This window comes from Gracilinanus agilis, chromosome 3 (genome assembly GCF_016433145.1).
Source record: "Gracilinanus agilis isolate LMUSP501 chromosome 3, AgileGrace, whole genome shotgun sequence".
Lineage (NCBI taxonomy): Eukaryota > Metazoa > Chordata > Mammalia > Didelphimorphia > Didelphidae > Gracilinanus > Gracilinanus agilis.
The window spans coordinates 73,080,998-73,093,850 of record NC_058132.1 but is presented as its reverse complement, the minus strand read 5'-3'; the positions used below and the strand labels follow the sequence as shown (position 1 = coordinate 73,093,850).

General features: G+C 41.8%; 1 protein-coding gene across 1 annotated transcript in view; it reads right to left on the bottom strand.

The window, feature by feature from the left end:
• HIVEP3 (HIVEP zinc finger 3) overlaps positions 1 to 12,853 on the bottom strand; it is an 81,880-nt gene that overhangs the window by 13,091 nt on the left and 55,936 nt on the right. The window contains exon 5 of the mRNA XM_044668764.1: positions 1,502 to 1,677. Coding sequence (XP_044524699.1) covers positions 1,502 to 1,677 — 176 coding nt within the window. The remainder of the gene's footprint in view (positions 1 to 1,501; positions 1,678 to 12,853) is intronic.

Sequence of the window (12,853 nt, the reverse complement as noted above, 5' to 3'; positions counted from 1 at the left end):
GAAGTAGGGATTGGACAATGTGAGGAGAACCAGGTTGAGCTGCCCCTTGCTTATAGTAATAATAATGATGATGATGATGATGATGATAGCAATTATATAGTGCTTTAAGATTTGCAAGGGACTTTGCATATATGATCTCATTTGGCTTCCTCCACCTGTACTATGAACTAAAATTTATAGTTATCATTGTTATCCTCATTTTATAGATGAGGAAACTGAGAGCCAGGGAGGTTAAGTGACTGGCTCAGAGCCACATAGCTAATAAGTATCAAGGGTAGAATTTGAACCCAAGACTGTCCTGACTCCAAATCCAGAGCTCTTCTAACACTCCAATGTTGCCTAACTTAAGAAGGGAAAAGCCCTCTGTAGACAGAGCCCGAGCTTATTCTTTTTACTCTGATAAAGCAGAGACTTTTAGAGCCAGAAGGGACTTTGGAGATCAGGTGGTCCGAGTTGCTCTTTTTCCAGATGAGCAGATTGCAACCCAGAGAGGGCAGGTTGAAAGTTGGACAGCTTCCTCACTTAGACCATGCAACGGTCAGCCATGCAGTCATGAACAACACTGACCTTCAGGGCAGGTTTCTGTGTCTTGTGTGGCCCTCAATCCAGCTCCCATTCTTAAGCCCTGGGCTATTAGCCATCTGGTACTGCCATGAATAGGGGTGCCTAGAGCCTGCCTCTGCCTACTCCAGGCCTTCTTCATTCTGCCCTGATAGACATGGGTGCTGGCCCCAACTGCCCACTTCCTGTCTCTTCTTCTAATCTCCATGCCACCCCAGCCCAAGCCCGAGCTACCACCTGCATGCTGCAGCCAGGCTAAGAGAGTGAATTATGGCCGACAGTGGGGAGGAGACAGATGGGGCATTGAGAAGAAGGAGAGGAGACATCGGCATTTCTGGGCAGAGAGAAGGTGAGTTGGGGATGGCAAGGTGGAGAGAATATGGGAATGGGGGAGGGTAAGGGTGAGGATGGGGGCGAACTTTGCTTGCCATGAACTTTGTGGATTGGAGCAGAATGGACTTCCAACAATAACAAGACTTCTGTGACTAAGTATAGATGCCAGGTTTTATTGGACCATTGGGGAAACCACCAGAGCTATGGCAAAGGAAAGGAACGATGAGGAGAAAACTATGACCATTTCCAAGAAAGCCATGGTGCACAGTTAGTCAGGGAAATGTACTTGCCAGGATGCGTTCCAACCTGAGTGGATGGAATGAATGGATCAGGGGCTGGTTTCTGGGACGGGGAGCCCTCTTGCCTGCTCTTTCCTTCTCCCCTGATAATGGCTGGAAGCCCCTTCCTGGAATGTGGCTGGAGAGCTGAAAGGGTTACTTTTGGCTGGCGCCAACTCCCCAGGGCCCAGAGAGCTGATGCTCAGCAGCATGAGTACTTGGTTGGACTCTGGGAGAAGCCAGCCTGGCTCGTCCCATGAGGCCAGGGCTTCCTCTCTGGCAGGAATGGCCTGGACACAGGAAGGGAGCGGAAGCTCCCCGTCTCTTACCTTTGGTTTTAAAAGCAAAGTGACAGTGCTTGCAGACATAGGGCCTGACGTCAGTGTGCGTGCGAATGTGTTTCTTCAGCATGCTTGGTTTCCTGCAGCGAATTCCACATTCCTCACAAACATATTTCCCTCGTCCGCGGCCTCTCACATACACATATTCTTCATTTGATTTGTACCTATGAGCAACAGGCGTCATGATAAAAAAAAATAAAAGGAAGAAGAAGAAGAAGAAGGAGAAGAAGAAGATTCCCCCACCTGGGAAGATGGAGACCCCTGGATTCGTTCAGCAGGTTAGGGACACCCAAAGGCAAAGATGCATGACCATGGGAGGACACAGAGAGCTGAGGCAGACATAAAACACAGCAGAGAAGCCAGACGCTCTGGGGGGAATTCAACATTTGGCCCTCTTGGGGAGGCAAAGTTCATCCCTGCTAGCCAGGTCTCTGCCTTGGTGCTCTGGGAGTAGCAAGGGCAACTCTGCACCTACCAGAAGGAAGGCAGAATGGAACATGCCTCTCCCAGACCCAGAGAAAGCAGGTGAAACCTGGTCTTCATTGGTAAAAGAACAGTGCCCACTCCCATTCCTGCTCCTCCCAAGTGCCTCTCCTCTTGCTTTGCTTTCTCCTCCTCTTCCTCACAAGTCACCAACCCCTCTCTCTAGGCTCCCAGAAGTGACTTTTACTCTAGGAGCCAAGCTCTTGAGTTCCTTACTAAGGTTAGTTCTGCACTGTGGAGCTGAGCAGAGTAAGTCTGATCTCTTTTCCAACGTGACCTCCCTTCAAACATTTGAAGGGCAGCTATCTAGTCCCTCTCAAATATCCTTTTCTCTGGTCTTAGGAGCAGAGAAGCATCCCTATTTCTTTGAACTGAACCACTTATGGTATGATTGCAATCTTAAAGCCCTTCTTCAAGATCTCCTTATCTAAGTCCTCACTAATACCTGATGCACAGAAATGCACATTAGATTAGATTAGTTTTTTTAAGGATTTAAATTGATTTACACTTTGGCTTATCATTTATAATTACAAAATTCCCAGGTTCTGCATTATTCATTTGCATTTTCTGACATTTGGCACAACCTTCAAACTTTGCTCCTAAATGTTGACTCTCTATTGTACATCACTCTACAGTATACCACTTATAAGACTATATAGATGTTACTGGAACATTTTAAAAATAAAAGATCTTAGATTTATAGCTGGAAGAGACCACAGGAGCCATCTAGCCCTATCCTTTCATTTTACAGGTAAGGATACGGAGAACTATAGAAGTTATGTCACTTGTCACATAGGAAGAACAGAGGAACAGAGTTAGAATTTGAACCTAGGTTGTTTGACTCCAAATCCAACACCAGGACTGACTGTAGCAGAACTCTCTCCTCCTACACGAGTAGGCACATCTAACTGTAGCTTAAGAGATCACATTAGCATTTTTTTTGTCCTATTATTTTGCATGGTCTCACCTCTATCTCATAGAATCCCTGACTTCCTTCAAGAAACAGCTCAAGCACCACCTCTCTGCCCTTCAGTTCTAGAACCCTCCCTGTGTGGCTGTTCAGTTGTTTCAGCCAAGTCTGACTCTTGGTGACCCTATTCAGGGTTTTCTTGGCAAAGATACTGGAGAGGTTTGCCATTTTCTTCTCTAGCCCATTTTACAGAGGAGGAAACTGAGGTAGACAGGGTTAAGCTATTTGCCCAGGATCACACAGCTAATAAGGGTCTGAGGCCAAATCTGATGTGAATCTTCCTGACTTCATGCTCAGTACTCTATCCACTGAGTAAACTAGCTGCCCACTCCCTCCCTAACTACTTTGTATTTACTCTATATATTCTTAAACAGGCACATGTTATCTCTTCCAAAGGAATGTAAGAGTGAGGATGGTTTCATTCTTTGTTATCTATTTCCCCAGTTCCTAGTACAATGTTTAGTAAGCAATAGATGCTTACTACATGCTTATTGATTGATTTTATGCTCCCAGTTCCCTAAACTTCTAAATCTTTTTTATTTTATTTTTTTAAACCCTTACCTTCTGTTTTAGAATAGATATTAATTATCCGTTCCAAGGCAGAAGAGTGGTAAGGGCTAGGCAATTGGGGTTGTGACTTGCCCAGGGTCACACAGCTAGGAAGCATCTGAGGCCAGATTTGAACCCAGGATCTTCATTTCTAGTCCTGGCTTTCTATCCACTGAGTCATCTACCTACCCTTAGATCTTTTTTAGATGAACTCCTTCCTATCTAGCTATGCCTCACTCATTTAATACTTTGTGAAGCTGACAATGTATAGAACACATAGAACATTAAAGATGGAAGAAACCTTAGAGATGCTCTAGTCCAAATCTCCCACTTTGCAGGGGAGGTGATTTGGGCCTAAAAGGGAAACCGGATGGTTTTTACACAGTAAATGTTTGGTAGATCAGGACTCAAATCCAGGTCTCTTGTCTCCAAAGATCACTCTGAGGATAATGATGATGATGATGGCTTCTGTTTTAAGGTTCACAAAATTATTTTGCCACAACAATCCCATGAAGAAGGTATCAGAAGACCTGACATCCCCATAAGACAGATGAGGAAACTGAGGCTCAGAGAAATTCAGTGATTTGTCTATGGGGATGGTCAACCAATGCATAGTGTTTTTCCAAGAACTGATCAAGACTTCCCTCAACTCCCTTAGATGGACAAGGACAAACACGTAAAATGGCCATTAGCTTCTGAGTTCAATCTGGAACCTCTGGGCCATGCTTCCGTGGGAATGAAAAGAGGACTTCCTGGCATTACCAGATAGTTCCCTTTTCATGCTTAAAAGAAAAATGGTCAGTCTCACGAGGCTCTGCCAGAACATTGTCACAATGTTTTCACTTGAAGCTGGACACTGAAACCTTAAAGATTACTTTGGTCTACCCCCAACACCATTTTTTTTTTTTTTTACAGATGAGGAAATGGAAAAATAAGAGCTTATGGGTCTCTAAGGTGATGAATGTAAGAGATGAGATTTGAACTCAGTTCTCTCTTGATGCCAAGTTAGTGCTCTCTCCACTAAAAAATGTACAAATTTCCGGGTGGCTGAGAACAAGTGAGAGTGATACCAAGCCTGAAACAGAAATCTTTCCCCTAAAAAACCAACTGCCCTTTCCGCCAGGTTGAGGAAGACCTTGGTCTTGGAGATGCTGGTTTTCATCTCCGGTGGCCTTTCAGATTGGCTGCTCCAGACAGTTGGAGGCTCCATGGAATGAATCTGTCTCTCTCAAGTTCAATGCCGAAGATTTCAGGCTCATTGGTCCCAGACAATGGCCACAGCAGCTTCTCTACTGACTCTTATATTATCTCCATTTCTCTCTGCCAAGGCATGACAAACAGTGGTCCTGGGGAATTGCTAGCAAAGGTAGATGTTGAAAAGGATGGGTTCTGAGGGTGGTGCTTTAATTTCAAACGGGGGCTCTGCCGGACAGTGATTCATGGTGTCTTCGGTAGCCACCATCAAGGGACCAGCAGAGCTTCTTTAAGTTCATGTCAGATTTTTCTTAGTCAGGCTTCTGTTAGTTTTTCAGGAAAACAGGAATAAACCCAGGGATGTGCCAGTAAATGTTTAACAACTGAAACTCAATCCTTTTAAGTTTACTCTGCAACATTATCATTTCTCCATCATTTTTTTCCCAAACCTTTACCTTTTGCCTTAAAATCAATACTGTGTATTGGTTCCAAGGTAGGAAAATGGTAAGGGCTAGGCAATGGGGGTTAAGTGACTTGCCCAGAGTCACACAACTGGGACCTATCTGAGGCCAGATTTGAACCCAGGACCTCCCATCTCTAGGCCTGGCTCTCAATCCACTGAGCTACCCAGCTGTCCCTCTCCATCATTTTTTAAAGTTTAGGAATCAACAAAATGATTGCTTACCATCTCTAAGAGTTGGGAAGGGAAGACGAGAGGGAGACAATTTGGATTTTATAATTCTGGAAAATGTATGTTGAAAATTGTTATTGCATGTAATTGGGAAAATAAAATATCTTTCAAAAAAGAAATCAACAAAACAATAAATCAAACCCTAATTTAGTAGCATTCACCAATTTCCGAGGTATAGATGTTCATGCTGAAATGTTAACTATCTGCTCTCCTGATCCGTACGTGCTAGCTCTAGCACACCCCCGAACATTCTCTCGCCAGCGTATACAAGTCACCTACTTACTAGTATCTTGAAAAAGGAATAGCTACGTAAGTCAATATAACCGAAATCATTCAAGTTTACTTTAAAAACAGAAACCATGTGATGCAAAGGGGAAATAACCTCTAAGTACAAAAGAAATGTACTTTATTACTTAAGGATAGTAAGGTTCCACTGATAACCCTGTGCTTTGTTTATCCTATTTCATTTTGGCTCTGTCTCTTCCGGATTATTCTCAGAGGTTAAGTAGTCTAAGTGATTTTTGTCAATAAATAGATGGAGGAAGATAGTCCTGGGGTGAAGATAATAGTCTATGAGGCCAGGAAGCTACTGTCTATTCTTCAGTTTCCTGCTTGATAAAATTATAGGAATAGTAGTTTTCAGTTGTCTATCAATTAGTTTTAAGGATCTAGGTTGGCAAAGCACTTAGCATATTGGTGAAAAGGGTAACAGAAAGAACTCAATTGTGGGTGCCTGAGTATTCAGGAAGCTTTTGCCGATAGGACAAGATGATCAAATTTTTAATTTTTTGCTTAGTGCTACTCAAAATGGTTTGACAAGTGAAAAGAGATATGAACGAGCTGCTTCATAGGAGACAAGGAAAGATGTTGTTTGGCTGTTTCAGTTAGTCTGACTCGTCATGCCTCAATTTGGGATTTTTTTTTTTTTCTTAGCAAAGAAACCGGAGTGGTTTGCCATTTTCTTTTCCATTTTACAAATAAGGAAACTGAGGCCAACAGGGTCACACAACTAGTAAATATCTTGAGGCCAGATTTGAACTCAGGTCTTCTTGACTCTAGCCCTCATGTTCTGTCCACAGAACCACCTAACTGCCCAGAAATAGACATGGCCTTAAACTTAAAAATCCACAGAAGCAATTCCCTCCTCCCCTTCATTTATTATTTTTTTAAATTCTATTTAAAAAGAAGGCATTCTTTGGAATTCCTAAAGACAAAGAGAAGGCAAAAAGCAGTAGGCTGGATGGAATCTCTGACCCAGACCCCAGACCCAGAAATATACCATAATTCTCCCTACCATACAGGAAATGATTTCAGGCTTTTCAATTCCAGAGCTCTGATAGAAGATTTAATACGGTATGTGAAAAATAAATTCTCATAATGTGACCACAGACATTTCACTTCTCTCTGGCTCTCCCAGGCTTCAAAGCAGGGATAATGATCCCACTCCTATCTACCTCACCAAGCTGAAAGACTGAGTAGAAGGAGGAGATAGGACAACACTTATAAATGTTTTCAAAGTGTGATACATCAAGGGGTTCCAACTGTTGTTCAGTCTGCCTCAAGAGTCCCAGAAAAGAAATTCCTGGAGGCTAAGCATTTACCAATGAAGCAGTGCAGTCCTCAAGTGTCTTTTTTTTAATGTTGGGAATCCATGGGATTAAAGGAGAATTAAGTTATAACTCTTTGAAGTTTAGGAGATTATTTCTATTTGTGTATGGATGCCAAGAATGCTTTTTACTACTTGATTCCCTTCCTTGTAATTTACTTTGTTTCAGATCTTAATTAAGTGCTTTGCTTATAGAAAAAAAAAAAGAAAAGCATCATTCATTCATTCATTCAACAACTACTGAATAAGAACTCATTGTATGCAGAGAAAACACTGTTAAATTTCAGGGAGATTCAGAGTTTAGATAAGACATGACTTCTAATTGAGAAAAAAAAAAGTTAATTTTAAAAAGACAAAAAAAAGAGGAGATTTGTGCCTCCATGGATTTACAGATTAGGAGGCAGATAAGACCCAGAGAACTCTTAACACATAACATTTACAGTGATAGGTGAGAATTGCAAAACAAAGGGATATAAAAATTCTCTATGGGAAAGTCATTCCAGGAACTCTGAGGTCAATTATGCAAGTATTTTTTTATGTCCATTTTATAGATAAAAAAAATGAAGACCCAGAAAGTAGAATTGACTTGCCCAGGGTCACACAACTGGTAAATATCAGAGCCAAGACCCAAACCCAAGTCTTTTGGTTCTACGTTCAGTGCTTTTAACTTTGCACAACACCATCTCCAGTATCTGCTCACACTAGTCTTCCTTGTGGCAGTCGGTGTAGCTGTTAACCATGGAGGCAGGCAGGGATGGCCATCTGCCACCACAGCTGACCAATGGTGTTAGCCAGAGCAATACAAACACAGACCTCCACTCAGATCCTGGCTTCAGACATTGTGGTTGTGATAGTTACTAGCTAGGAACTGCTATACACCAACCGTAGAAGGCTTCTAAGCTGGGCTGCTCTCCCTGATGTCCCCAGACCTCACCTAGTGACGATAATGACCACACACATTGCTGTAAGTACCATATTATACTTTCTGAACCATTCTGAAATGTAGAGAAATATATATGGGTTCCCACCTAGGAAGTGGGCCGTTGTTCAGTCATTTCAGTTGTGTCTGACTCTTCATGATCCCATTTTGGATTTTCTTGGCACATATGGAACTGATTTGCCATTTCCTTCTTCAGCCCATCTTACAGATATAGAAACTGAGACAAGACATGGTGAAGTGACTTGTCCAGGGTCATACAGTGAGTGTCTTGAGGCTGGATTTGAACTCAGGAAGAAAAGTCTTCCTAACTCCAGTCCCAGTGTTCTATCCATTGTGCCACCTCGCTGGTGGTAGCACCAGTATAATTATTCTCATTTACAGATGTGGAAAGTGAGAGATACACATCCTTGTCTAAGATCACACAGCTAATGAAGTGTCCAAAGAGGGATTAGAACCCCAGTTTCCTGACTCCTTGTCTTGTGTTCTCCTCGCAACACTACAATGCTTTGCTCTTTCTAGGATCTCACGGCTAATAAGTAGCAAAGAGAATAGAATGTGATTTCAGTCATTTGGAAGTCCACAGTGAGGGAGTTCTTCCCATTACAGTTGCCCCTTTTGGGCAACTTAGTCTTAAAGGGTTGTCTGAGGCACTGAGATGTGTGAGAGCTGGGACCAGAACCCAGGACTTCCTGGCTTCCAGGCTCTCAAGAGCCCAGCTGAGATTCAAATCCATTTCTTTGAACCCCAAGACCCTTTCCTGACAACACACTGCTTTCCTAGGAGCAAAGACCTGGGAAGAGCGATTACCAGAGTATATTTGGAGGCAGACAACAGCTGAGGCGTCTAGTCTAGGACTGCTAACGACTCCCTGGGCTCAGTTCTTTGAGCTCAATTGTCTAATTTATTTCTAGTGTAGTTACCAGCTGGGGTTTCGGGGCTGTCTTGATGACATTCTTTTTTTGGACCCTAAAGAGAAAGGAATGATTGGAAGCCATACATAGGATCAGAGATTAAAAGCCTTAAGGGCCATTTAGGCCAATCTTCCCATTTTGTGATGGTGAAGACTAAGGTCCACAGAGACTAAGGGATTTGCCGAGTATCAAACAGGTAGTTAGTTAGTGGTAGAGGCAGAATTTGAATCTTGGTTCTATGGACTCCAAAACCTCCAGCCCAACTCACCAACCAGGTCTCTGGAAAAAGGGCAGACATTTGTTCCTTGAAGGGGTAAACCAGAAAAACTGTAGGCACAATGGAAAGATGTGGGATGGCTAGGTGAGTAGAGTTAAGCATATTTGAAACTAATTGAATGGCAGTTTCCAAAGAATGAATCTTTATCAGTAGAGCAAAGTCTCCAGAGGAATGCCCCAGGAATGTGTCCGCCATTTTGTGCCAACTAACACTTCTTTTTCCCCAATGACTTGGAGGAAGGCATAACCATCTGATAGAAGATATGTCTAACTTACTGGTGATGTCAGGCTAGATTTTGAATGAGCCCAATCTAAAAATATTTGATTATTGAGTAGAGCTATCAATTATAGGTGGTGCAATGGATAGCCTGCCAGACTCGAGTCAGGAAGATTCATTTTCTTGAGTTCAAATCTGGCCTCAGACATTTACTAGCTTTGAGACATTGAGCAAGTCACTTAACCCTGTTGGTTATCTTATCTGTAAAATGAGCTGGGGAAGGAAATGGCAAACCATTCCAGTTTCTCTATTAAGAAAATCCTAAATGAGGTCATGAAGAGTCAGACATGACTGAAAAACAACTGAAACAATTTATACGCTACAAATATCCCTTTCACATGGTAGGTGTTAGAGGTGCAGTGCTCCCACAGGCTAGAAAATTCACATAAAAATTTTGCCTCCCCCCATTGTATCAGTCTGAATTTTTTCTTTTTCTTTTAGGGGTGTTTATAGAATCTTGCATGCATTTATGAGTTACTAAACTTTAATTTTATTTTTTAATTTAATTTAATTTTTAAACCCTTACCTTCCACCTTAGAACCAATACACAGTATTGGTTCCAAGGCAGAAGAGAGGTAAGGGCTAGGCAGTGGGTGTTAAGTGACTTGCCCAGGGTCACACAACTGGGACCTATCTGAGGCCATGTTTGAACCCAGGACCTCCCATCTCTAGGTCTGGCTCTCAATCCACTGAGCTACCCAGCTGCCCCTATTACTAAACTTTTAAAGATATGTCTACATTTCTAGCCTTGGGTGACATCTGCTAGTTTTTGCATTTTTGGAGTAAACTTTAACTTTTTACTTATTTTAACTTTAAGAAAGAAATTATGTCTATTTCTGGTATTAAAAGATAAAACATGTTGATATTATATAATATTATCCATATATTTTATGCATTTCTGAGTTTCTAAACTTTTTCTGTATCATCTGCTGGCCTTCTTGTGTCATCTATAGCTTCCACAAAGCTCCCCCCAATTCCCATTTAATCTCTTATGCCAAGTCACAATATATCTAACCTGCAATGGGGAAAGTCGTGATGTAGAAGGAATACCTGTACTTTAAGGTTTAAAAAGCACTTTCTAAATATTATTACATTTGATCCTGACAATAATTCTGGGAAGTAGGTGCTATTATTATGCCCATCTTACAGATAAAAGAAATGAGGCTGAGAGAGGTTATGACTTGCTCTAAGTCACACAGTTAGTAAGTGCCTGAGACTGGTTTTGAAATCAAGTCTTCTTGAATCCAGGTACTGGAGGTCTTCAAGAAGAGGCTTTAAAACACACATATGCTCACACACACAAAACTCCTTTAACATCCATCTTAGGATCAATACTGTGTATTGGTTCCAAGGCAGAAGAGGGTAAGGGCTAGGCAGTGGGGGTTAAGTGACTTGCCCAGGGTCATACAGCTGGGAAATGTCTGAATCTAGATTTGAACCCAGGACCTTTCTGACTCCACACTGAACCATATAGCTGCCTCTGGATGACCTTTGGTTAGGAGTATTGCACAGGGAATTCCAGAGATGGTCTGCATGGGACAGGGCACCATGAAACTGATAGCTAATGGCTCTGTCATCTGAGGATTCTTTGCCTCCAAAATTTGAGAGTCAGCGATTTGTACTGGATTCCAACCACACAATGACCCATCAGTCTTACCACTTTCTGAAACCTCTTTAAGCTTCTTCCCTCTTAGGTAATTTCTCCCTCCTCTGGGTCCTCAGTATCTCTCCCAACTATCTGACCCATTGCCCAGTTTCGGAATGGAGGTAGGTGCAATATAAGAGAAACAAGTACTGGATTTGGGATTAGGAGACTTGGGGTTAAATTCCAGGCTTGACACTTATTATTGATGCTACCTCAGACATGTCTCTCTGAGCCTCAGTTTCCTCATCTAGAAGATGGGGACATCAATACTTCTGATCTCAGTTAACAGGAGAGGAGCGTCAAAAACCTTAAAATCCTATAAATGTGGGGTCTATTCTCATCAGAACTTTAACTATGAATTTTGGCAACCAGGGCAAGGAATTGAAATACTTCCTGAAGTCAACTTTGGAATTCAGGATGTGAAAATAATATCATAAATAATAAAGAGGAATTCAGTTAAGGCAGCAAAGGAATTACTCTAATGACTCATAGATGAGTGCTATTAACAATGTATACCATCTGGTAGCTTCCTATTTTAACTAATTATTCTTGTTAACGAGGTGCTAAGCTCAGTCATTTCTATAATGCTAAAGGAGTACATATCACATATGAATGTGACAATTTTTTAAAAATTATGCAGTCTTTAAAAAGAATTATTTTTAGAATGTTTAAATATCCATCTAAAATGTATTTTATATTTTAATGCCCTGTAGCAAACTCCTGGTTGCTCCACCCTGGTTATAGCTCTGATTATTGTTATTACAGGCCATTCTCTCCTCATTTACATGCCTGCTTTTGCAACTCCAACTAGAATGCCAGGAGGGGCTTCCATGTTCAAGTAAATTGTAAAGGTCAATTAGAATTTAGAATCATAAAGACCGAGAGAGAGGTTATGATTCATGTATGTAAATTCATGAAAGAAAGAGGTATACCACAACGAGCTGGTTCCAAACCACAGAATGTCAGGAGTCATTTTGTCCAACTCCAAACTACCTATGCTACCAAGGATCCTCTTCTCATGCATAGTTCTGGAACTTAAAAGAAGCAAATTTAGGATAAGCAAAGGAAAATGTATTTTTGTATATAGCATATAAAGGCAGCTAGGTGATGCAGTGGATAAAGCACTGGGTCTAGAGTCAGGAAGACTCATCTCTGTGAGTTCAAATCTGGCCTCAGACACTTATTAACTGTGTGACCCTTGGCAAGTCACCTAACCCGCTTGCCTCAGTTTCTGCATCTGTAAGATGAGCTGGAGAAGGAAATGGCAAACCACTCTAGTATTTGCCAAGAAAATCCTAAATAGGGCCACAAAGAGTCAGACACAACTGAAATTACTGAACACTAAATAATAACTAGCATATAATAACCTTGGTGGGGGGCTCATAAACTATCCTAAGAGGTAGTGTGGACTGAAAGTGGAAATAATTGTTTTAAAAGTTTTAATTTGGGGCAGCTAGATGGAACAGTGGATAGAGCACCAGCCTGGAGTCTTACATTCAAATTCAGCCTCAGACACTTCTGAGTTGTATGACCCCGGGCAACTCACTTAGTCCCCATTGCCTAACCTTTGCTGCTCTTATGATTTAGCATTGATACTAAGGCAGAACATAAGGATTTTTAAAATAATCACAATAATAAAAGCAGTACCTAGGGCCCCTGATTTCCAACCTAAGGTTCTTTCTACTCTCACACATCATTTTTACTTATGATAGTCTTAGAACAAGAACCCTTCCTCCCTTCCTCCCTCCCTCCCTCCCTCCCTCCCTCCCTTCCTTCCTTCCTTCCTTCCTTCCTTCCT